The sequence below is a fragment of the Vombatus ursinus genome, unplaced genomic scaffold (genome assembly GCF_900497805.2).
Source record: "Vombatus ursinus unplaced genomic scaffold, bare-nosed wombat genome assembly UNPS02011369.1, whole genome shotgun sequence".
Lineage (NCBI taxonomy): Eukaryota > Metazoa > Chordata > Mammalia > Diprotodontia > Vombatidae > Vombatus > Vombatus ursinus.
In genome coordinates, this window is record NW_020951147.1 from 2,715,167 (window position 1) to 2,741,047 (window position 25,881).

General features: G+C 49.1%; 1 protein-coding gene across 1 annotated transcript in view; it reads left to right on the top strand.

Annotated features, from left to right (window-relative positions):
* CPT1A (carnitine palmitoyltransferase 1A) overlaps window positions 1-25,875 on the top strand; it is a 67,867-nt gene extending 41,992 nt beyond the window's left edge. Inside the window, exons 9-19 of the mRNA XM_027856166.1 lie at window positions 268-355; window positions 2,616-2,811; window positions 8,526-8,714; window positions 11,021-11,126; window positions 13,149-13,265; window positions 14,868-15,032; window positions 18,844-18,978; window positions 20,795-20,947; window positions 21,971-22,084; window positions 22,514-22,606; window positions 24,850-25,875. Of these exons, the coding sequence (XP_027711967.1) occupies window positions 268-355; window positions 2,616-2,811; window positions 8,526-8,714; window positions 11,021-11,126; window positions 13,149-13,265; window positions 14,868-15,032; window positions 18,844-18,978; window positions 20,795-20,947; window positions 21,971-22,084; window positions 22,514-22,606; window positions 24,850-24,936 (1,443 nt within the window). The 3' untranslated portion in view covers window positions 24,937-25,875. The remainder of the gene's footprint in view (window positions 1-267; window positions 356-2,615; window positions 2,812-8,525; window positions 8,715-11,020; window positions 11,127-13,148; window positions 13,266-14,867; window positions 15,033-18,843; window positions 18,979-20,794; window positions 20,948-21,970; window positions 22,085-22,513; window positions 22,607-24,849) is intronic.
* Window positions 25,876-25,881: the final 6 nt, after the last annotated feature.

Below are 25,881 nucleotides of genomic sequence, written 5' to 3' on the forward strand. Positions count from 1 at the left end.
AAATAGATTTCCTTCTTTAAAGCCTGAAAAATGGAGCCAGAGAACATTGTTGTTACTGTGAGGTTGTGCTAATCATAGGATGTGATAACATAGCAAAGAAAGAAGCAATGATAGGGAAGAAGCCCCGTTATGGATTTCTGAGTGTGTGTGTGTGTGTGTGTGTGTGTGTGTGTGCGCGCGAGAGAGAGAGACAGAGAAATCTATCTTCATTTGCTTGGTTTTTTTTTTCCTTTAAACATTTATCTGAAACATCCATTTGTGATACAGATTTTTCTGCTGGGTTCCACTGTGCCCCTCTGCTCAGCCCAGTGGGAGCGGATGTTTAATACTTCTCGGATCCCAGGAGAGGAGACAGGTGAGTCATGTCTGGGGGGTTCAAGGCTACCCTTGCCACACCTTGACCTGAATGGGTTTTGATCTGTATTGTAGGTGATGTCAACAGATCTCCTTGAAATCTTTGTCCCCTTCTAGGAGATAGCTTTTTTAGGCATGACCCAATCTGTTTGGTGAAGGGTTGGTTGGTTGGTCTTCTGTCTTCTCAACATGATTTCTTTGGTGACTTTTTTTTTTTTTTTGCTTAGGTAATTGGGGTTGAGGGACTTGCCCAGGGTCACACAGCTAGTAAATGTCAAGTGTCTGCTCTGAGGCCGCATTTGATCTCAGGTCCTCCTGACTCCAGGGCCGGTGCTCTATCCACTGCGCCACCCAGCTGCCCCTCTTTGGTGACTTCTGATCTGATCTGACCTCTGGCCCATGTGGTCAGCGCACCCAGTCTGGCCTGGTGTGGTCTGAGACACATCACCTCCAGTTGTCAGATTCCTCACTTCCCTTCCAAGAGGGGGCCTTTTAGCCCTAAAATTGGATGCTGCTGTCCTCCTAAGAGCCTTAAGCTTCCTGGAGCTTCCAGGCCTGTGTTTTTCACTTTTCCCCAAGTCACCAGCAATGGCGGGTCCCTGTCTGCGCGTTGGCTTTGACTGTAGCCAAAAGCAGGGTGCCTGTAATGTTGTCTTTACGACTGCCGTGCTAATCCGTGTCGCTCTGTTATTTATCTAAAAGGAATTGTCTTCTTTGTAATTTGGCACTGATTTCTCCCATCTCCATCACGTGTGTGTCCGAAGCTCTCCTCTGCCGCTCGCCTGTTCTGGGGGCAGAGACCACAGTCTCTTGAGCCAAGCTTGGCCAAAGTTTAGCAGAGGTCACCAGCCGGGCCTCCTGGTGTGGCCGCAAGGGCCACCCCTCCCCCTCCCCCCAGCTCTTCCTCCTGACTGGGATCTATGAACCTAAGTGTTGAAAGGGGCTCAGCGCCACCAGGTGGGCTCGGTGCCAGGGTGTGAATCCTTCCCGACAGGTGGCCATCAGTGAGGCCTCCTCTGGAAAAACCCCAGTGACAAGGAGCTCACTAGCCTCCACTTGGGGGCAGCTCTCATTGCTAGAACGTTCTTGTATGGAGTGGAAACTTGGCTTGTGGTGGGCATTCCTCTGGCAGAGCTGCAGACCTGGCACAGCCTGAAATGATGATGTTAACCCCTGTCCATTTCTTCCCAAGCCCTGCCCTCACAGCAGCCCAGGGAGTTAGTGAGGCAGGATGCCATTGTCCTCCTTTATGAATGCATTTCTTGAATCTCAGAGAGGGCAAGAGACTTAGCCAGTGACTCACAGCACTGACAGAATTCCAGCTGAGGTCTCCTGACTCCAAATCCAGGGTTCTTTCTACCATACAACCCTGTCTCACGGAGGAAGGACTGGAATATTGTCCTCCCTCCTGCCCCATCAGTCATGGAGAAAAGCCTTGTCAAAGGGGAAATGTCAACCCGCCTACCACATTCTTCTTTCTTCTGATTGATCCCTGCTGACCCATTATGTGGGTCAGGATATGGAAGGATCAGGGGATAGAGACAGGGACCGACCCTGTGTTTTCACTGGCATAGGGCACTCGCAGGTGCGGAAGCTCCCCGGCCAATGCAGGTAGTCACCATTTAGAGCCTTACAGAGATGCCTGGAGCCCTGAGAAATGAGGGGACTTGCCAGAGCTGGCATGTGTTCAGGGCAGCATTGGAACCCGGGCCTGGCTGCTGCTCTGTCCACTGCACCATGCTGATGGCGTGCTGTGGGGGACACGGAAAGGACATGGTTCTCCATCCCATCCTTGCTGGCTGTGTTTCCTGGGGCAAGTCGTTTGATCTCTCTAGGCCTCAGTTTCCTCATCTGTAAAATGAGGCTAAGAGCACCTTGCAGGGCTCTGGTCAGGAAGCTCCTGGGAGAGAAGACTGTCCGTGCTCCGCAGACATTAGTGAATCGTTCGTTCAGTTTGGTCAGGGACCGCTGGGTTCAGACAAGGAGCCAGCTTCTCATCCCTTAACATCCATACACATGCCCACGACGTACAACGCCCCGAGCCTGTCTGCCCTCTTAAGTCGACCTAGAATACACCCTTATCTCTGCTCAGGCATGGGTGGGTTCCTGTTTGCTTTCCAATGGGGAGAGAAGATTTGTAGCAGCCAGTGTTTCACTGAGGAGTGCCAGCAATCGATTTCTGCTGTTTTCAGGATTGGTGAGTGCCCTTCACCCTTTGGTTTAACGCTGCCCTCCTCCTCTCTCCCTCCTGCCCCTTTCAGATACCATCCAGCACATAAAGGACAGCAAGCACATTGTGGTGTACCACCTGGGGCGCTACTTCAAAATCTGGCTCTACCATGACGGCAGGTTGCTGAAACCTCGGGAAATCGAGCAGCAGATCCAGAGGATTCTCGATGACCCTTCGGAGCCTCAGGCCGGGGAGGAGAAGCTGGCTGCTCTCACGGCTGGGGAAAGGTGGGTGCTTGGCTCTGGCAGACACCTGGCTTTTCTTTTGAACATTTGCTGTGCCTCAGTGTCCACCAAAGGCCTGCTCAGCCCTCTCCTTCAAGGCCTGAATAAGGAAGGGTCCAACCGCAGCTCTCTGAATTCCTTCCAGCCTCAGAGACGTTCTGTGATTCCACCTGTGATTCTGTGGGTGCAGTATAGGATTCAGAACGCTGGGATGGTGAGCCAGGCCTCTAGGGAGTTCATTCTGCTCTGGGTCGACCCTGTCACTGGCTTGTGTCCTTGCTTACAAGGACAGTGGAGGACAACAGAGTAGAAACCTGTCTCTTGTTCTGAAAAAAGCCAAACGTCCTTCACAGACGGGTGGAAGAAAGGTCAGGCAGGCCCCAGCCTTTGTGCATGTGAACGACACACTGACAAATTTATTAAGCTCCAAGGAAGAGCCCATACTGTAAAATGAGGCTAAGAGCACCTTGCAGGCCTCTGGTGAGGAAGCTCCTGGGAGAGAAGACTGTCCGCGCTCCACAGACATTAGTGAATCGTCCGTTCGGTTTGGTCAGTGACTGCCAAGTTCAGACAAGGCGCCACCTTCTCATCCCTTAACATCCATACACATACACACATATACATACGCGGCTCCTCCCTCCCCTCAGCCAACGTGGCTCCCCTGTGTCCTCCTATCTTGGGCCCCTTCAATATCTCCGTAGCTTTGTTCTAGGTGCCCCTCCTTTCCTAGAATGGCCTCCCCTTCCCATCTGCTGAAGCCTTTTCCTTCAAGGCCCAATTCAGAAGCACAGGAAAAAGCTCCTCCTTCAGGCCCCTCCCCCTAATTTCTCACAAGACTTGGCCCAGACTGGCTCCCCTCCATTCTGGTCTTTCTTCCTTATGTAAAGTGGTGACCCTTGGCAGTTCACTCTCTGAGGCTTATGTCTGCCTGCCTCCCTCTCTAAGAGGAGCCTCGCTGAGCCAAGTCTGACGCAGAGTTCCGAGGCCCCAGTTGCTTGTTTGCAAGGAGAAGCCGTAGGACAAGAGGAGGAATCCAGAACTCCTTTTAGTGATTTGCATGGGAAGAATTGAGAACTCTTAGAACCCTGGGAAATGCGGACAACAGAACTGTTCGCTGATTCTGGGACAGATGTAATTACAGACCTGATTACAGAGCAGATGAGAAGCCAAGGCGTGCTTGTTCAGGATGAGACCCAGCTGCTGAACAGAAAAGCAGAAAAAGGAGAGGAGGGAGGTGATAGGACAGTCAGTCTCTGCAGCGTCACTTGTTGCCCGGCCGATTGGCTGCCTAATGAGAGGTTAGGGTGCTCTCTACTGACACCTGCTGTTAAGAAGAAGAATAGAGAACAGAAAGAATGTGTTGCTGATAAGTGATGGAAAAGAAGAAAGAGAAGAATAATATTGAAAAGGAATAGAGTTGGAGAGGCTTTTGTCAGCCTTAGAGTAAAAGTCATTCTCGGCTTTTCCTCCAGCCCTACTTTAGCTAAAGGCATCAGCTAAGGCTGAAGGTGGAAGTGATGGATCCTACAGCTGCCATCAAGGATCCGGTACAGCTCAGAAGCAGAGAATCAGAGAAGCTGACCAGGGGATCCGCTAGCCTGGTGAGGCTAGAGCAGTGATAGTCAAGCACAGATTGCCTTGGTTCAGCTGTGGAAGCATTCGTTTGACACGGATGCTATGCTCCTCAAGAAACTTTTCTGAACAGTCCCTCAGACTGAAAACGGGCACCAACGTCCACAGTTCTAGAGTTTCGAGTTGCCCTGGCCGCATGTGTTTGCTATGTGTGCGTGCTTTCCTAGTTTAGGACTTTAGGTGTGTGCACGTTTTCCCCACCAACGCTGTATACATTGGAAGAAATTGTAATTGAGGTTTATGAGTGGAATGCTATGTAAATATAGTGTGTTTATTTTGCATTTCCAGCAAATATTTTGGTTAAGATTAATTGAATATTAGCATTTATGGGAAATACATTAGCAGGGGCTTATGAGCTTTAGTGTTGCCGAGAAGTCACCCACAAGTTATCCCTGGGAGTCAGAGTAGCAGCCAATGGTTGCCCTCTGACCTGCAAAGTAGGTATGAGTGAGGTAAGCTAGTCAGCCTCCCCCTGAGTGCCACCCCTTGGCTACACTAGGATCATAAGGCTTAGTTTCTGTCTTTCCTTCCACGCAGACTCCTGAGGAGCAGTATCTGTATCTCTGAGGACTCTTTGGTCCCTCGATGCTCTGCAGAGAGTAGGTGCTTGGGAATTTTTGGATTTAATTAGGCCAGTGGTCACACACCACTCTGATAGATGTTCTTTGGGCATAAGGGTGGAGAAAGTATATGCCCGTAGTGACTGAAGGATAGCAGCAAAGCAGCAGCTTGTGAAAATGGAAGTAATTCAGAGTGTGTGTCCTGGTTGGGACCAACCTCTGACTCATACCTGTAGCCCAGGAAAGCGATGAGCGGTGCAGGTGGTGCCTGCAGTCAGGGACTTTTCAAAGCCCTTTACATCGTACTGAAGTGGTTCTGTGATCTTATTGACGTGGAACCCCCACAGGCCATGAGCTTCTCACCCAGTCCCGTCTTCTTGTCCTCCAGTAAGTCCTGGGGCATTTGCCCCAGCTGTTGGGAACCTCCCTCTCAGGCCCTCGACATTTCCGGGGCAGGGACACAGCCTGCAGGCTGTCCACTTGGGAGCTATTGCTGTGCTGTGTGACGTGCCCAGCTTCTTTTCTCATCCTGTGTCTCCCTCTGATGAGACCCTCTGTGCCACCTGGAGGAGGTCATTGGCCATGGGCAATATGCTACAGCTTCTATGCCCCTGCCCCCACACCTGCGTGGATTCCTTGGTGATGGGAGCAACCTGATTTGTAGCCAGGTTGATGGGCTTTTACTCCAGCAAGAAGTGTGGAGTCTCTGAAAGTGCTGACAGTTTCCCTGATGCAATTTCACCGACCGTCTTTGGTTTGGGCCCAGTTCACTGTCCATCTGTAGCGCTTACCTGTGGACCGTCTAGGCAGCAACTCTGCAGGCTGCCTGATCCCGTCTGGATGCGGTTTGCATCTCTTGTCTTTTCCCATATGGACAGTTATTCAAGGGCTTAATTCAGTTACCCCAATGTCCGCTGCAAAGAGGAGCGTTTGGAGCCCTGCCCCCACCTATAAGGCAGTACCCCTTTCGTGCTTGCACATGGTGGAGAGAAAGCTCAATCACAGCCCTCCCCTATTCAGCATTGTAGGGAGAGTGCTGGCGCTCACATGGCTCACGTGGGTGGCGGTGGCCAAGACATTCAACAGGAGCTACTGTCATCCCAAGCCCCCTCCTACTCTGGTCGATCTCGCTGCCCTTGCTCTGGGAATGCCTGTCTTATTTATCTGAGTACTGATCACAACAAGGGTGAATAAAGACTGACGTGGGGCAGAGGCAGCTAGTGACTGGCCAGTGAACGCTTCTAGGCTTTCAACCTAGGCCCATGTTTATTAATCAGTCCGCAAACATGTAGCAAGCACTCCCAGCATGCTGGCACCAGTGATGCAAGTACAAAAGCTAAAGATAGGGAGCCAACCTCCTGGGAAGTGACCAGGACACAGGCCACACAGATGCAAAGTTTATAGGACAGACACCTGCATGCACAGTCGTTAGGCACAAGGCCTCAGAGAGGGTCAGGGAAGGCTTCGTGCAGAGCGTGATGCCTGGGCCGCATCTACTAAGGAGGCTGGGGTGAGGAGAGAGAGCGTTTCAGGCCTGTGGAGGCACGGGGTGAAAGGTGGAGCGCCGACAGTCAGAAGAGTGCGGTTATATCCCAGAGTAACGTCCGCTGGAGCTGCCAAGATGGGCTGGGGCCAGCTTGGAGCATTTATATCAAAGGCTTTGGAGCTGCTTAAGTGGAGGTGTGATGTGGTCACGGACATTCTCCAGGGAAGGGGCAGTGGTGTGTGGGACAGCCTGGGGTGGGGAGAGACTCAGGGAGGGCTTGTTGGAGTTATCTAGGTCAGAGGTGATGGGGCCTGAACTAAGCCAGGTGGGAGCTGTGGGGGAGGAGAGGAGTCTGATGGAGAGATATTGGAAAGGTAGAAAAGGTAAGATCCAATCACCTGATTGAATCCATGGGAGACGGAGCACTGAGGAGCTGAACCTGGGACAGCGATTCAGGACCGTGATGCCTTTGGCAGAAACAGGGAAGTCTGGAAGAGGAAAGAAAAACAACTCAGTTTTAAATGTCATCACTGGGCATGACCACAGTTCCGGGACAGGACACGAACACTGAGCCTGCCGGGGAAGCTGAGGAGGCGTAGGGCAGATCAGAAGAGCAGATCAGGAGAGCCAGGAGAGGAGAGAGGCTCCCGTGGCATGGGGTGGTCAGCAGGGCCAGGTGCAGTAATGGCCGGGGGGGGGGGGGGGGAAGGACTGAGAAAAGACCAATCTGGCGATTAGAAGTGGTCATTGATGTTTTGGGAGAGAATGGCTTCTGCTGGGTCTTGACGAGGGCAGAAGATCGATTGCAAAGGGCTGAGTAGTGAGTGCGAGGGGAAGAAGCAGTGACGGTGTAGACAGCTTTTTTTCAAGGCATCTGAGAAAGCGAAGAGAGATACGATAGCTTGGTGATGGCGGTGTCTTGGGAAGGTTCTTTAAGGGTGAAGGAAAGTCAGGAATATTTGGAGGTAACAGGGAAGGAACAGTTGATAAAGGATGGTTGAAAATTTGGGAGGGGGAGGGAGATATAAATGAAGATGCGCTCTGCCGGAGAAAATGAAGGGACGTGGGAGGGTCAAGTGCCTAGGCCGGGGTTGGCTCTGGCCAGCAGAAGATCCACCCCTTTGTCAGAGACAAGGAGAAAGGAGGAAAGAGTGGGAGACGTCAAGGTGTCTTTAGTTCCACGTCAGTATTGAAATTGCTTAGAGGCACCTAGATAACAGGACAAGCGGCCTCGAGGCTGCAGGTCCGCCACCCCTGGCATAGTAGATTGAGCCCTGGACATGGAGCCAAGAAGACCGGAGTTCAAATTCTGCCTCGTATACATGCCAGGCAAGTCACTTAACCTCAGCATCTTCCTCTGTGAAATGTAGATAATAACAGCATCTTGTTCCCAAGTTGTTGGTTTGGGGTTTTTTTACATTAAAAAATGCTTTTAAAATATTTTATTTTTTTCCCCAATTACATGTAAAGACAGTCTTTACGTGCATTTAAAAAAAATTGAGTTTTAAATTTTCTCTCTCCTTCCCTCATTTCCCCCCTCCCTAAGACAGTAAGCAATTTGATATAGGTTATACATGTGCAATCATACAAAACGTGTTTCCAAATTAGTCATGTTGTGAAAGAAGGCGCAGACCTAAAGGAAAAAAAAAACCAAAAAATTTGAAAAATGAAAAATCTGCTTCGATGTGCATTCAGATTCCATGTTCTTTCTCTGAAGGTGGATAGCGTTTTCCATCAGGAGTCCTTTGGGATTTCCCGGGTTGTTGTGCAAATCACGTGAGATATTACTGCTAAGGCACTTTACCAACCTCAAAGTGCTGGGGAGATGTGAGCTCTCCCTGTGGTGGTGGCTGTGAGTGTTTCCATCACTGGGGTTGTTATCATTAACGTGGTCTCTTTTCCTCCTGGCTTTGGTGTGAGATGCCTATAGAAATGTTTAAGGCTGTTTTAACCGGTCGCCTTAGAGGTAATGGGACACTCGGCGAAGACTGCCTTGTGACGTTTGTCTCTGGCGACTGTTTGTCTGCTCGTTGCTGCAGGGTGCCATGGGCCAAGGCTCGCCAGACCTATTTTTCCCGTGGAAAGAACAAGCAATCTTTGGATGCCATCGAGAAAGCGGCATTCGTTGTGACGCTGGATGACACCGAGCAGGGCTATAACAAGAAGGACCCCATCACCTCCATGGACAGTTACGCCAAGTCTCTGCTCCATGGCAAGTGTTATGACAGGTATGGCACCGGGCGGCCCAGAGGCACTGGCAGCCCAAGCTTCGATCCCTGAGAAAGCTCCCTGGCTGATGGGAAAAGCCAGCCTCAGTTATCTCGATGAATCGGAGGCTGGCCTAATGTAGAACAAGCAACTTCGAGACACAGAAGGCTCAGCATTTTGGCCATCTTTGTACATCTCTCTTCCAATTTGTTTCAGAAAATACTGACCCTGTTCAGGCATTCTGGTTTTATCAGGGCAGGGAGCTCTTTCCGCCAGGGCAGGGCACTCCTCTGTGACTGAGGAGATCAGTCCTGGGGAGCTTCCTGAAGCGCAGAGAGTCACATAAGTAACTTCAGAGGGGATATTTGAACTCGGGTCTTCCTGATTCTAAACCAAGCACTTTATTAAGAATTTTATGCTGTCTCATATTTAAAAAATAATAAAATTAGTATTAACACAATGGATATTTCCTCCCCTCTCCCTATCCAGTAGACCGTGTGATTCTTGTACAGGAAGCAAAACTGCTAAGCCTTTTGGCTACGGTCAGAGGAAAGGCTCTAGGCCCTAGGACTTCATGTAGCATAACCAGAGACTGGATGTGGAATGAGGAATGCCCAGGTTTCTCAAATCCAGCCTGTGACTCTGGGCAAGTCACTTAATCTCTGTGCCTCGATTTCCCCATCTGTAAAATGACCATGACCTGCCTCTCTTCCCCACCGGGTTGCTGGGTGCAACTCTAGTGAGATAACGTATATAAATCACCCTTTGCGTGTAATAAGATACTGTATGTACGAGTCTTGTATATGTTTTTCTCACTAAGGGCTGCACTGATTTTCCTCTAGCAAATCAGAGTAATTAATAGCATTGTGAGTTAGATAAACCCAAAACTGCTGCTCCTCCTGCCTTCCGCTACCCAAGCTCCAAGCCTGGCGAGTCATTGCAAAAGTTGCTTTGCTTGCCCTAGGTCACCCATTCACATGCAATCCAGATGCCAAAATGCTCTTGTCCCTCCCCATCTAATACGTTCCTTGTGGGAGCATTCAGCCCAGAAGCACCTACTATGTGCCAGGCGCTGGGCAAGATGCTGGAAATGTGCACACCCCACCAAGCCGGGCATTTGAGAGAAGGCAGCTCTGGAAGGTTACTAAAGCAAACCCAATTAGAGAGAGCGACAGAGATTCTCCCTCCCCTGGCGAAGGGTCTCACCCGGCACCTGGAGGCTGCATACTCAGGCAGTGATAATAACTGACGACCAATCAATCAACAAGCGTTTATTAAGAGCCTACTATGTGCTGGGGTTGGGGCTACTAATGCACAAATGGAACAATTCCTGCCTCTGAGGAGCTTCCATTCTGTCTGCAACGCTAAGCATGGGGTTAAGTGACTTGCCCAGGGTCACACAGCTAGTATGTGTCGAGTGTCTAAGGCTGGATCTGAACTCAGGTCCTCCTGACTCCAGGGCTGGTGCTCTATCTACTGAGCCACCTAGCTGCCTTGTGTCTGCAACTCTTATGTGACCAAGTGCATACCAAGCAGATACAAAGTAACCTTGGAAGGGGAGCCATCAGTCACCCACCCTTTAGGAAGGTCCTTTGGCAGCTAGAGGTGGGGGATGGATTGGAGAGGAGACAGAGCCTGGGGCAGGGGACCATCCAGAAGGTGATTGTAGTAGTCAGGGGAGAGATGATGTGTAGAACTGGGGAGGGGGTGACTTCAGGGGAGAAGAGGAGCCCTGCTGCAATTTGGCATCTTGTTGGCCATGAGGGGTGAGAGTAACGAATGAGGAAGGGAGGATGATGCTGAAACTCAGGGGACGAGAAGGGTGGGGGTGCCTGCCACAGAAATAGCACCGTTAGGAAGAGGGATGGATTTAGGGGGAGATAAGGAGTGAGTCTGGTTTTGTCAAAGGACCGCAGAGCCAGAAGGGACCTCACAAGCCCCCCCCCGAATCCCCCAGAGTCACACAATTAGTGTCAGAGGCCAGATCTGAACCCTGGCTGTCCTACCTCTAAGTGTAGTGCTCTAGATGTCACGCAGCACTGCCTCTTTGTTTCAATGTGTTCCAAACGTCTTGAGTCTGATACACGTGTAGGAAATCCAGTTCAAAACATCCCTTTGTCCAGGAGGTAGTTGGTGTTGTGAGCCTAGGACTCAGGAGAGAGGGTTGGACTACACAGATGGACAGGGGAAATCTCCTCGCAGAGACGAGACTTCAATCTGTGGGAGCTGATGGGGTCTCCAAGGGAGAGAGGATGAGAGCTGACCTAGGACTGCTGGTTTGGGTTTTGTTGTGGGGGGGACTAAATCTGCTTTCTTTGGGTTGCAGGTGGTTTGACAAAACGTTCACGTTCATTGTCTTCAAGAATGGCAAAATGGGCCTGAATGCAGAGCACGCTTGGGCAGATGCGCCGATTGTAGGCCATCTGTGGGAGGTGAGAGGCTATAGCTTTAAGCTGAAAAAGGAATTATTATTCTTATGTCATTCTGTAAAGCTCAAGTTCAAGTGATAGGAAAGTTAATGTGGAAATATTTTGTCAGTGTCCATACAACTCCCAAACCATGCCCACAAGTGATCTAGGAATGAAAAGGTGACCCACCCACTTTGGGTCCGTCCTTTCCTGCTGCCCTGAATGTTTTTGTACATATTGGTTGTTTCTTGCCTTTTTTTCCCCTTAAATCCCTTTTACATCTGTTCCCAGCAGTGACATCGATCACGGAGTCAAATTCAGGGCCTTTGGGGGTTTAGTCCTAAATTGCCTTCCAGAATGGCTGGACCGGGGCGCAGCCCTGCCAACAGTGCCTTCGTGTGCCTGTTTTCCCAAATGCCCTCCAACAAGGATATTTTCCTCTTTTGTTCTCTCTATATGTGAGATGAACCATAGAGTTATTTTCATGTGCATTTCTCTTAGTCTCAGTGATCGGAAGCATGTTTCCATATGGCGGTCGATAGTTCGAGTTTCTTGGTCCTCCCATACTTCCCAGCTCATCATTGCTGCATTGGCTACACTCCCTTCCTTTCCCCACCTTGACTCCTGGGTGAAGCAGTTCGACTATGCCTTGGCCCCAGCCTTGAATTACTCCCATCATCCACTGCTTTCGCTCCTATTCATATCCTGCTGAACGAAACTGGAGACAATCACCAAACTGGGTGAATTGGATCCACCTCAGATTTATGTCACTTAATCTCAATTGGACTCTCACTGTAGCAAAGTAATACTTTTGTACTGCCCTAATTAACTCACTCTCCAAACCTTTTCTTCCCTCCTCAAATACCCAGTGGCTCCCCCGCACCTTACTCTTCGGTAAGAAAACTTGCCTCATATTTTACAGAAAAGATTTGAGGCCATTTTCTGTAAGCTCTCTCTTTTCCCCTCTTGCTCATCTGTCTTACATCTTCCTTTACTCTCTCCTCCTTCATTCTTGGCTCACACAAAGAGGAAACCATTCTTACCGAAGCAAATCTCTCTGTGTACATGTGACCCCATTCCATCTCATCTCTGGCACACTGCCTCCTCTATCATCTTACTAACCTTCACTTTTCCCCAGTCTACTGACTGAATCCCTGCCTAAAAATGCACCTGCATGCAAAGCAACTCTCCATGTGTTAAATCCTCACTCAATCTGTCCATCACCACCAGCCATAGTCTGATATCTCTTTTGTTGATAACTCCTTGAGAAAGCGGTCTACAATTGGGATCTCCACTCCCTCTCCTCTCACTCTTTTCTTGACTCTGTACAATCTGGTTCTTGACCTCATTCCACTTATACTGCTCTCTCCAAAGTTACCAGTGATCTCTTGATGGCCAGGTCTAATGATCTTTTCTCAGTCTTCATCCCTTTGGCCTTCTCTGCAACCTTTGACACTACAGGTCACCCCCTTCTCCTGGACTCTCTCTTCTCTCTAGGTTTTTGTGACCCTGCTCTTTCCTACTTCTCCTGCCCTCTGTCTGGCCGCTCCTCAATCTCCGTTGAGCTGATTGTTGAAGGGAACAGTAGAAGTGAGGAGGGAATGTATTCCAGGCATGGGTGATGGCCATGGGAGGTGGGAAATGGAGTGATGTGTGTGGAAAACAGGAAGAACACCAGTTTTGCTTCCCATTTCTCTCTATCCCACTTCCCCTCCCCCACTTTCAATTTATATTTCCTCCTCTTGTCTGGGATGTATTGATTTTTTAACCCTCCAGCTAATTTCATTTTGGGGGGGGGGGGGTGGTAGATATTTAGGAGTTTGTGAATCAATTTAAAATGTTCTCTTTCTACTTATCATTCTGTTTAAGAATGGAGAAATTCCAGTTGCAAAATAATGTTTTAAGATTTGGAATTTGTTTACATTGCGTGAGCATTTTTTGTGTATCTTCTTAAATGGGCAAAGATTTTGATTTAAATCCCTGGAGAGTATCTATAAAATCCCTGCGGTCTTTAAATAAATACCCACATGGTTCCATTCTTTGCAGTATGTGATGTCCACAGACTGCTTCCAGCTGGGCTACACAGAAGATGGTCACTGCAGGGGAGACACCAATCCCAACATTCCGTGCCCCACAAGGCTTCAGTGGGAAATCCCAGAAGAAGTGAGTCTGGTGGGAGGAACAGGGTTGTGTGATGGGCTCAGCCACCCCTCACGGATGGGGTCAGGACGTGGGAATGGCTCCAGTAACTTCCCCCCTCCCGTTCTGTTCTTAGCATGACCAAGAAGAGCTCAGTCTTCTTCAATAGAGCTTAGTACCTATTTCTTTGTATTCTTTGTCTCAGTATCTTGTTTGTTTTTGTTTTGTTTTGTTTTTACTTTTTGGTGAGGCAATCATCAGGATTAAGTGACTTGCCCAGGGTCACACAGCTAGTAAGTGTCTGAGACTGGATCTGAACTCAGGTCCTCCTGACTCCAAGGCCAGAGCTCCATTCACTGCATCACCTAGCTGCCCCTTTACCTTAGTATCTTAGATGAAGTAGTGAGTAAGTATACTAACTAATGTCTACATAGAAATCCTCTGGGAAATAAGGAAGGAATAGAAGAAAGAGCATTTATTAAGTGCTTACTGGGTGCCAGGCACTGTGCTCAGCTGAGACTGTAGTTACCCAAAGAACAGTGACATTCAAGGTAACCTATACTCATTGGGCATTTTGCCTTTGAGATGCTTTATGCCTGTTATTAGTCTGACCCTTTGGTGTAAAGAGTTCGAGAGTTCATTTTTGTTACCATTTAGGTTACCATAACCTACAGGACGTCAGGTTGGCAATACATCCAAATGAGTAGATCCAGGGATTGCTTGGTCTATAACCACAGAGAGATCTAGGATTACCTAAGAGATATCTAATTAATAATCCAAACAGCAAACACAAGATGGATGAAAAACCTATCTTGTTCAGACCATACCATTCAATTGGGTGGTCAGTTCATTGAATCAATTCAAAATCTGGTAAAGGCCTTGCCAGTGGAGGTGGAGGACAGGCCAGACTGCTCTTAGTAACTCCAAGATGCTCCCCAATACAAATCTTGTGCTGGTGATGCTATCTGGTTGTGAATCTCAGAGTACTGCAATCTCTAAAAAATCATAGTTGCTGAGGGTCCAAAGGGCAATGGGGACATGCTTGGAGGTATAAGGAGGCTGGATGATATCATGGTGGCCATGTGTGATTGGAGAAGGAGATGGGTCAGTCATGTGATGGGTGAGGGACAACAGAGGAGCTACCTGCCCGGGGCCTTGGGGCCCAGGGACCTGGCCTTGGCCTTGCCTGCACCGTAGATGGCTGGCTCTTCTGTGGGCCAAGGATTGTGATGGATTGTCCCCCTGTGGCTGAGAGCACGCAACCCCAGCAGGGTTTTGGTATAAATGGATCTCCCAAGGATCTCGCTTCAGTTGCAGGCTCCTGTTGTACTGGACAACAAAGGAGAGGACTGCAGTGAGTATGTGAGGAAACCATAAGCCTTTGTCACAGCTGCTGCTCACACTGCCCTTTGAGAAGCTAGACTCTTCTGTGTGATGAACCCCAACAGGGGTGTCTGTGAAGACCAAGCTGGGGCTTGTGGTGGCGGGTGTATCATAACAGCCTGGTTAGGGGGTCAAAGTTCTTGACCATCTTCACTGCGCTACTTTCCCATTATCCACTGGAAATGAGCTTTGGCTCTTTTATGGGAAATGTCTTGGTAAGGTATCTTAATCTCTTCCTCTTAGTGTCAAGATATCATCGAGAAATCGCTGAGCCTCGCCTGCACCCTGGCCAATGATGTGGATTTTCACTCCTTTCCATTTGACACCTTTGGTAAAGGGTTAATCAAGAAAAGTAGGACCAGTCCAGATGCCTTCATGCAGCTGGCTCTGCAGCTGGCCCATTATAAGGTGAGACCCAGAGCCCTACTCCCTCTTGTTTTTCATCCCAGGCTGAGTCAGTGATGTGACAAGGAAGAAACACTCCAGGTGGATGTGAGTGTTGGGTGAGGGCAGAGTCTGCAGGCATCTACCCCCTCTGTTTGAGCTGCCCCCATGTTGAGCTAGAAAGTGGGGGGGAGGGGACAGAGAGAGAGAGAAAAGAGAAGGGAGGGGGGAGTGACAGAAACAGAAACTGGGACCTCTTCTGGTTTTCCTTCTATGCAGACCTGAGCCCAGGAGAAGAGGAGCCTGGGAGACACATGAGCAAAGCTAGTTCTCATTTGAGACAGTTTTACTAAACTTATGGGCCTTCCTTCCTTCCTTCCTCCCTCCCTCCCTCCCTCCCTTCCTTTCTGCCTTCCTTCCTATTTTTCCTTCCTTCCTTCTTTCTTTCCTTCCTTCCTTCCTCCCTCCCTCCCTCCCCTCCTTTCTGCCTTCCTTCCTATTTTCCTTCCTTCCTCACTTCCCTCCATCCTTTCCTCCCTTCCTTCCTCCCTTCTATCCATCCATCCATCTCATCCAGTCCAGAAGCATAGCAGGCCCTTAAGGGCCCAATCCCACTACTGATTAGCGTGGATGCTCCCTGACCCATTGCCTCTAGGCTGCACTGATTCAGCCCTCCTTGGGCAGCCCAGTGGCCCTCAGCTTCCATGGGCTCACTATGATGGTGCCAGACTGTCTGCAGACCCTGACCATCTTAAGCCCTGCTGCGTGTCCGAGCTCCTGAGCTCAACCAAACCACTAGCCTCCCCCTCCCCAGCAGCCAGGATTACAGGCATGTATCACCATGCCCAGTGATAACATTTCTTTTCTCTGGAGAAAAAAAAAAGGCTTATTTAGCTTGCCAGAAAACCCAATGATCCCCTCTAAATATGCATGCCCCAAGAAGCAGTGCCTTGACTAGCAAGCTGGCCACTTCAGAAAATGGGTGCAAGGCTTCTTGTGAAGGGGGCTGACTGGGCCAGCCCCACCCACCTTGTGATTCCTGCTTCTCCCTCCTCTAGGGGCAATGATTGGGGTCTGCTTGCTCAGGATAGTGCCTGTGTTTTCATTGAAAAATTGTTTCTTAAATTTCCTATTCAAAAATTTTTACATTTCTATCTTGATAAATATGTTTGTATGTAAGCTGGCCCACGATGACTTTTAAAAGTCCATATTCCTGGGCTGCCTTTCAACACGGGGCTTTGAAGAGTTGTCGCATGTGAGAAGGACTAGCCTCGTGCTGCTTGGCCCCAGATGGAGGCCCGGGGACAGTGGGCAGGAGCCCCTGAGGGCTAAATGTCAGAGAGAACCTTCTGGGAGTGAGAGCCGTCCCTGAGTAGAGTGGTTGGGTGTCTAGAGAACGTTCTGGGAGTGAGAGCCGTCCCTGAGTAGAGTCGGTTCCCTTGGGAGGCGATGGGGTCCCCCAGACTGGTTGGACTCCTGCTTCGGAGGACCTATCCTGTCCCAAGAGTCCGTGATTGTAATTGAGCCCGCCAGTACTCTTCGATGTGTTTTCTTTGGCCGAGGCTAGAACCAGACCACCTGTGATTCTCTTCAGCAGACCCTGCCTGTCCCAGGGAGAATCTGCAGGTGGCTGATGGTTTGTGGCCTGTGCTCGGGCCTCAGATTTCCAGGTCTCCATGGATTCAGGGCCAGGAAGCTGTTGGCTTTGCTGCGGCTCGGTAGAAGTTAGTGATGCCAGGCTGCCCGCCCGTAGTCGCCTCTCTTCTCGGGGCCCGCAGTGAGATCTGGGCGCTTCAGGTCAGGCAGCCGCTCTGAGAGTAACATGAGTTGGTTCTTTGGCTCAGTCTCTGCTTTCATGGCGTTTGTATACTAATCTGCAGTCTGTGCTCCTAGGTCTAAGCCAGCAGGGTTTTAGATCAACCTTTCTCAGACTGGATTCAAATGCATGGCAAGTCTGATCTGTGTCTGCATCTGGGCTCTGCACTGAAAGTCTGGCCCGTAAAAATGTTTGCATCTTTTGTTTCAAAATTGTCTTTACAAAGGGCCCAAATGCTCAGTTTGGCTTTTCAAGCTCCCCTGTTTCTGATGCTCCTTTTCCCTCCTTATGCGGGTGGTTTACATTGTAGAGTGACATTCTTGACACATCACCATGTCATCCTCCCTCACCCTCCCCTGACACCCAGGTCCCTGGGGAGAATAAGACAGGCTTGGTTTTTAGGCACCCCCTCTCCCCTCCACCAGCCCAGAGAGTTCGGTTCATAGGGGACTGGAGGAGGACATTTAAAAGAATCCTGTTTTGAGCTGGTTTTCCCTGTGATGGACCCAATGGGTGGGTTTGATTGTGAGGAGAGTTCCACTGATAACAGTTGGAGGTCTGGGACCAGAAATCTAAGGGGGCTCACTCTCCAGCAGGCTGTCCCTGTCACCCCCGGGCCTGGGAGAAGGTCTCTGATGTTCTGGGGAGCTGGCCAGAGCTTAGCGCACATCGACACAAGTTTTAGGGGACTTCCCATTATAGCAGAGTGAGATTAGCTTTGTGAATGGAGCATAGAAACATCCTTGTGTCTATTTAGAAACCACTGCAGAATGGCACCAGCATTCCTCCTCCACAACCTCTTTGGGTCATCCTTTGCCACCCAGGATGACGGATGTCGCTGTCTGTTTGCCCCGACTCCACTCTCTGGAAGGGACATGAGGGACATCCAGAGCCCTGGTGCATCCTCTAGCGCTTGTCAGAGGATCAGAGATCAGGCCTCCAGTCTCTTGCCCCCCAGCTGAGTGCTCCTGCCTTTTTGGCTGGTGTTCAAGCGTCCTCTGCTCAGGAGATCTCTGCAGGGGGGTCTACATTCTTGGACAGAGTTGTCCTTATCAGCCTGATGGAGGTTGAGGCATGAGGGTTGGTTCAACCTGGCCCCCAGGGCAGGAGTTCTCCACACCTGTGACTTTTTCCTTCCTGCCCCTCTTGGCCCTCTCAAGCCTAAACCAGCCTTGCTTGGTGGGGGCATGGGGGCCTTTTGCCCGAGCATTCTAGCCATGCCATCTGGGGCTGGTTTGGAAACCGGCAGTCCCGTGCTCCCTTGGCAGTCAGTACAGGGTTCACTACGATAAAATACTTGGCAAGAAAATCCTGAGCTGGCTTGGCATTAGCCTCGCAGCCAGAATACTGGGGTGCACGTCCTCATTCCAACACACGCACTTCTCCGGTCATGTGACAAGTGGCCTTTCCCATCTTGGTGGCCCGGGGAGCTCTCCAGGCCTCTTCATCTCAGAACATCTGCTGAACAGCACGGACAGAGGAAGTTCCTTCCCCAAGGGTCCCCTCTGTCAATTAAGTCCCAGGCCCAGATAAAGCAGAAAATATTCTCTCTCTGGAGCTTCCATACAGAGTTGTGAGGAAACTGTGTGTGCCATATAGATGTTACCTGCCATCAGGAGACAAAGGAATGGTGATGGACGTGCTACCCAGCTTAGATCCCTCTGTGGGCCACCATAGGTCTGCGTGCTTGGGATCCTCCCCATCTTTTCACAGATTCAGACCGCTCAGAGGCAATCTCCCTTCCCTGTCCCTTCTTGCTCCCACACAAGCACTAGTCGGGTGTGTTCAGTCAGGAGAGGCCTCCCTGGAAACCGTGGTTCCCCAGAGGCTGAGCTCGCCCAGCCCAGGGAAGATCACACATGCTCATACGTGTGTAGTACATTCATGCATGTACGTGGATGTAGATGATGTTCTATGCCCATGGGTGAAGAAGCTCAGCGTCCATCGCTACCATTTCTAAAAAAATTATTATTGCAAATGAAGTGGTATTGATATGTGGGATGGTCTTTTCCTTGCTAGGACAAGGGCAAATTTTGCTTAACGTATGAAGCTTCCATGACCCGCCTTTTCCGAGAAGGACGAACAGAGACTGTCCGTTCCTGTTCTATGGAGTCTTGCAACTTTGTGCTTACCATGGTGGACCCCATGCAGACGGTGAGTGGACAGAATGCCTGGCCATTCATTCAGTGACTTGTGCTGTCCAAGGTTCTGAGCCCATCCAGTCCCATACTTCCTTGCAGTACAAGTGGTATGAACCAAAGGGGGCGCCACAAACATGTTGTCCTTCATCAGCTCCATGCTGATGCTCTAAGCTGTGATGGCCTATGTCTGCCTCTTCTTTGAAGCAGAAGGCATCCAAGCTAGAGCAGTACAAGCAAAACTTCATCTCCCAAGGCGTGGGTGGTGGCTGACCTTGAAGGCCAAGGGGCCTCTGGAGAGTGGGAGGAGAAGTAGTCCCTGAGGAACAGGGAATGGGATTAGGGTTAACTAGCTTGGAGAGTCGGGTCAGACCCCAGTGATGCCCACGCACTTAGCACAACCAACCTGACGACACCGCTCCTCTACAAGGCGTTTCCACGAACAACAAGGTAGTCATCACTCACGTGGATCTTCGTCAATGACCTGCTCAGTCAATGGGCGGGGCAATTCTTAAAGTTCCTTTCAGCCCAATGATTTTTGGGCATGTTTGTGTTCTAATAATTTCTTTTTTTTTTAATCAAATATAAACTTAACTAAAAACAGCATTTTAAATAGAAATACTCCATTTTTGGCTAAACTAACTTTGGAAGTTTACTCATAGCCTGTGGCAAAGATGAGTGTGGGTGATGGGACTGAGGAGCTAGAAGAGAATTTGGTCATCTGAATGGATATTATTATATGCCGGGCATGTGCTGGGCCCTGGGGATACAAGGACAAAAATAAAACAGCCCTTGTCCTTCAGGACCTTCCATTCCATTGAGGGATATAAGATGGACACATAAAGTGAAATACTAACTATAGGAGATGGGAACTGAGCTGGTGATTTCCTGGTTTGGAGAAACTCCCTCTGCCAATGGAGGACAGCACCTTCTCTGAAACTTATGGTCTTAGCGAGATGCCTGGGGCACCATGAAGGCCGGGAATTTACCTGGTGTTGTATAGCCAGCATGTGTCAGAACTTCCTAGCATCAAGGCCACCTCACTATCCACTATACGACACTGCTTCTCAAATATGAAATACATCCCAAGTAATTTTGTGGAGGAGGATATGGGTCTAATATGGAGGGCAGTTTCCCACAGAATGATTTACTATATTATCCTAATAACACCCTAATGGTGAGTGTGGCCCTACAAAGGCTTAGCTGGCTCTCTCCATGGTCAGGGTAAGAGTAGAGGTGAGCCTGGGAGGGCCATCAGAAGAGGAAGGAGGAAGAGGAGGAGGAAAGATAGAGCCATGGGAAGCATGTACTTCTGGGTACACTGGGAACACTGGGTCTTCCTTTGTTGACTCAGCTAAAAACTCTCCACCCCTTTATCCGAGGCCCAGCCAGGCCAGTTTTCTGTGTGAGGAACCACCCCACCCTCAGCCTCCTTCAGGTGACCACTCATCATTGGCCTCATGCGTTAAATTTTTCCAGTTTGAGATTTCAACATATGCTCTGTTGCTGAAGCCCTTTTGAAGTCTGGTCACCTTCACACCCCAAGGAGGCGTCAAAGTAGGACTTCTCTGCAGAGGGCTGAGTACATCATAGTTCATATTTCTTGAAATCTCAGTTTTGTTCTAACAAAGTAGGCAAGAGTAAAAAAAAAAAATATCTTATTTGCGTGGGACAACCTCTACTACATCCATACATTGACCACCGATGGGGGCCCATTATTTTGGATCCTGCTCACTGGAGAATCCAGCAGCCTTAGAAGACAGTTTTACACACTACAGCTTGAAACAACCACACATGCATCATATTTTTTTCTCTTTCTCTCTGTTATTTAGGTTGAAAAAAAGCTCAAATTATTCAAAATTGCAGCTGATAGACACCAACACTTGTATCGTCTTGCCATGACTGGTGCTGGCATTGACCGCCATCTTTTTTGCCTTTATGTGGTCTCCAAATATCTAGCTGTTGATTCTCCTTTCCTGAAAGAAGTAAGTAATTTTGGCACAGGTATTTGACTTGTCTCACTCAGCTAAATCAAACCACACCTTTGGCATCAAAAGGGCTGATTGACAAGCATTTATTAAGTGTCGGGTATGTGCCAGGCACCAGGCTAAGCCCCAGGGATACAAAAGCAAAAACAAAACAGCCCCTACCCTCAAAGAGCTCATATTCTAACGTGAAAAGGCCAGAACTAAGGATTAGGAATTTTAATAAAAATAAAATATGACCCAGAATTCTAATGTATTAAAGTTCCTTGTAAACAATCAGATACATGACTCTTCTGGCATAAGTAGATATGAGAGTGCATGACTGGTCACATTTGTGTGGGGTGATAAAATGCTGCCCTGCTGACTGGTTGAAACAGAAAGGGCATTAGACTTTCCAGGGTAGAACCTTCAGAGCACTGACGAAGACAGGAAACACCAGGATGTCTCCAAGTTTATATTCCTGTAGGATTCGGATTTCTGTGAATATCCTCAAAACGAGTGCTTTATATGGAATCCAGCCTGTTCTCACCCAGTTCTCTAACACCATTACTGAAAGCATACAGTTATGTCGGCCTGGCTCAGTTGTCCCAAGGACTGGATTCATGTCCTGTCTTCTGTTTCCTGCCTATGGGATTTCTGGCAAATCTCTCCCCTCCAAGAACCCCATTTTCTCTCATCAGTTAGATACGGGATGGGAGGGGAGCAGTGATCCCCAAGATCCTCTTTTAGTCTTCTGCTCTTCCTTCATCTGCCACACACAGTCCTTGCAGTGGGGTTAGGGAAGAACGTATCACACAATTGTCATATGTGAAGGTGAATACTTCCTGGGGGCAGTATGAGCCCTCCGTGTCTAAAAGAAGGTCAAGAGACCAAACGGGGTCGCCAGGGGCCTCTTCATTCCTCTACCTTTTAATCATCACCCCCCACACCCACTTCTGCTTTCCCTCTGCCCCCAAAATTCTCTCTACATAGAAGGAAGTGTCATTGTACATCCCTAAATTCTACCCAAATCCTGCTCTAAAGGTTTTATCTGATCCATGGAGATTGTCAACTAGCCAGACACCTCAACAACAGATAGAACTCTTTGATCTGGAAAGGAATCCAGAATACGTGTCCAGTGGAGGTGGCTTTGGACCGGTAAGTAAAATATTTTGTTGTTCACTTGTGTCTGACTCTTTGTGACCCCACTGGGGGTTTTCTTGGCACAGACACTGAAATGGTTCGCCTTTTCCTTCTCCAGTTCATTTTACAGATGAGGAAACTAAGGCAAACAGGGTGAAGTGACTTACTCAGAGTCATATAGCTAGTAAGTGTCTGAGGCTGGATTTGAACTCAGGTCCTCCTGATTCCAGACCCAGTGTTCTAGCCACTGTGCCATCTGGCTGCCCAAGTAACATACAGGACTGGTGAAATGTGCCAAGTATTCCGAAGGCGCATCAGATAGCATGTAATGCCTTTGTCGATTAGTGATCTCGTTTTTTGAGATACTCCCCCACCCCCACCCCCGTATCTATTCACTAACCGTCGTTAGGCAGATTCCTGATTTTGTGCCTGTCTTTCCTGCAGGTTGCTGATGACGGTTATGGGGTGTCCTATATTATAGTCGGGGAGAACCTCATCAATTTCCATGTGTCCTCCAAGTTCTCCAGCCCCGAGACTGTAAGTGTAAAAATGGTCCCTCTCTTTGCTGTGATATGTGCTCATTCTGACCTTTATTTTTTAAAGGGTGCCTTTTCTATGTGTCTGATCATTAGATTATTTACTGTTGCTAGTGAACTGTGCATAAAGGGCTGCAAAGACAAATAGAAGGGAGTCTTTGCCCTCAATAATTGACTCGATCATGGTTGGTAGCAAAACCTTAGGGTGGGTCTACACCGCCACACCAACCTTGGAATTCTTGGCATGAGAGCGTCTCTGAGCTGGAAACTGCCTCATAAATGGATAAGGTTCTTTTGGGCCCTTTAGCAACCAAGTCCCATTTGAAGGAGTCCAAGATGATGATGTGGGGATATTACAGTTTAGGATCCTTCTGTACTCAGAATAATCTGTTTCTCTTAGCTACGAGGACCAGAGAATTAGGGCTGACCTGTATGCTTTTTCACGTCGGCCTGCCTCGCCTTTGTCACTACCGTTATTGTTCCTGATGGCGCCATGTCCCCGTGATTCCATTATTGGGATGTTGATGCCCGCCATCCCTGTGTTTTGGGGTCTGGGGGTGGGTGGGATGCCCGGCAAAGAGTTGGCCATAGTAGACAGTGGAGTTTCTTTTAGGCCCCGCCTCACTGAAAGAAATGCCAAGTATTGCTTGGAGGCGCAAGAGGATTCTGAAAGCGTCTCAAAGAACAAAAATCCTCCTGAGCCCCTGGGCCGTGTACATGCCCGTGTGTTTTCTCCTCTCTTCCTTCCCTGGGCTACAGGTGCTTATAGGAGAGACCAAGCATCTCGGACCGAGCTCAGAATGAATGAATGAGCCTCAGTAGCCGGAGCCCACAGGGTCAGGGGTGGGACGGCTTCTGCCTGTGAACGTAGCACCTTGTGGACGTCGCCCCTTCGGGCTGTGGGCTGGGCCTGTGCCTGGCTCTGCCCTCCCCTGCCCCCCATGCTGAGGGTGGAGGCCTCTGTGGGCCTTTCTGCCCCCAGGTAGAGGAGCCCGCCCGGCCATGTGGGGGCCTCATTGTACACGCCCCGCTGCTGCCGCCACCCTCAGGCTCGCCATCGGTTCCTTCTTGTTCCATGTGTCCTTTCACATCCCTCCTCCAGCCACACTGTCTTTGCTGTGACGTCCTGGAGGGCCCTTCTTAGGGAGCAATCATGCCCCTGGAGCCTCTCTAAGCAGCCCTTTGGGCCTCCTGCAGTTGTTTTGGGGAAAATGGTGGTGTTCCACAGTCACCGTCACTTGAGAGTGTGTGCGGGCAATTGTTGGTGTTGAAAAGACCTGCTTTTGGGGGCAGTCAGAAGTTGTGACACCCCCAAGTGTAACCCAGCCTGATGACCTCTTCCTCCACCTCCTCCTCCTCTTCCTCCCATGATTTATGCTGAGCCCAGCTCCTTGTCTGCCTCTTAATGGGGCACCCTTCAGTGCAGCTCAGCAAATACTGATAAAGCACCTACTATGTGCAATATGGCCTTTGGTGAGCCTCCCAGCTTCCTTAGGTTTCAGTTTCCTCCTATGTAGAAGGAGGAGGTCAGACTTACTGGCTTGGGGTGCCCCCCCCACCAGCTCTCAGTAGTATGATCCTACAGAAGCCCCTCAAGGTAAGATGACCACAGTTTTCCTGAAGTTGTTTTCTCTTGTTGATTATAGGCATGTGCTGAGACACCCCTCTACCCACCTCCTCTCCTGTGCTCCCAGTAAACCTGGGAGCTGCCCTTCCCTCCTTGTCCACGTGGATGTGGCCCCATTCCATTCCCCAGCACTGTGAAATGAGGGATCATTCTCTGGAAAAAGGATGATCCTTCAAAGTCCGTGAACTTGTATGCTTAGAGGTTGGGGTCCCCAAGGGCCACTGCCAAAAGGCTATTTGTAGATGATGACCCAGCTGGGATAAAGACTTCCCCAAGTCCTGGTGAATGGGCTAACAGAAGGAAGGAGGGGAGAGTCTCAGTGCTGTGTGGGCAGCATCAAGCATCAGCAGCCCCTGCCATCGTCGGGAACCCTTTGATGGAATCTTCCAAGGGTCACTGTTTCCAACTTTGCCTTGCATGTAGAGAAGGCAGAATACACCCTTGTGTTGGGGGCGAGGGGGAGTATCACACAGCTGGCCACCACCTCTAAGCTGTCATCTCATTGACTGCTTGACTTTCTGGGGTGAATGAGTGAATTTGAGAATGGTGTTGACTTTGGGAAACCATCTGATGTGGCAAGTTTTCACCTTTTGTTTTGTTCTCCATTGACATTAAAGGATTCTCATCGGTTTGGAGCTCACCTGAGGCAAGCCATGATCGACATCATCACCTTGTTTGGATTCCATTCCAACGCCAAAAAGTAATTCCAGTTACGCCCATTGTGGAGGAAATGGGACTCTTCTGAAAAACCAAATAAGACTGGACATTGCATTCCTTTTGTAGTCAAGGGTCAGAAGATGCTCTTTTCCAGAGATGGTTTTGTCCTTAGGTTTTTGTTTTCTTTTGTTTTCTTTTGTTTTTTAGACAGAGAGGGAGAGAAAGTATATTATACGAAGAAGTATAATTTTGCTACTTCTAGGTATGTCCTAATGATGTGAATGCTTGATTTCCCCTACTAAAGTCTTTGTCTTGTTTAAATTTCAATAAGTGAAGGGATTGAAGTATTGTCCAATTAATGTAAGTAGAGGAATTTTGATGTAATATATGTGTTGGGAGCAGAAATAGCATGTTTCCTCAATTGTGACTATATATCTGGTACTTACGGGCATTTAACTCCTATTATCAGAACAGATATATATGCATTACATATTTTTAAAATTGTTTAAATTGGAAGTGTAACCAATGGACATAGCCATGTCATGCACTAATTAAGAATGGGGCAGCTGTTTGGAACAAGCTTTTGCCATGATGGAGAGCTCGGTTACTTATACTGCGTAAGAGAATAACCACCCCCTGTGTTTGCTTCTCTAGTTTTATTGATGTGGGAATAAACCTTGAGTGTATTTATAACCCCAGTGCCTTAAAAATACAAGGCCCTAAACACAAGAAAAATCTTACACAGATTGTATTATAATTATGAAGTCTATTGCTGAATTGTGGGATTACGAATTCCATTCTCTTATCTTTTTTTTTTTCCACTTGGGTTCAGTCCTGGAATGAACTTGTGAGCAGAGTATGAAACACAGGCAGGCATATGTGTCTGGCTTTCCCCTCACACAGAGTCCAGCTTTCGTGTGTGTGTGTGTGTGTGTGTGTGTGTGTGAGAGAGAGAGAGAGAGAGAGAGAGAGAGAGAGAGAGAGAGAGAGAG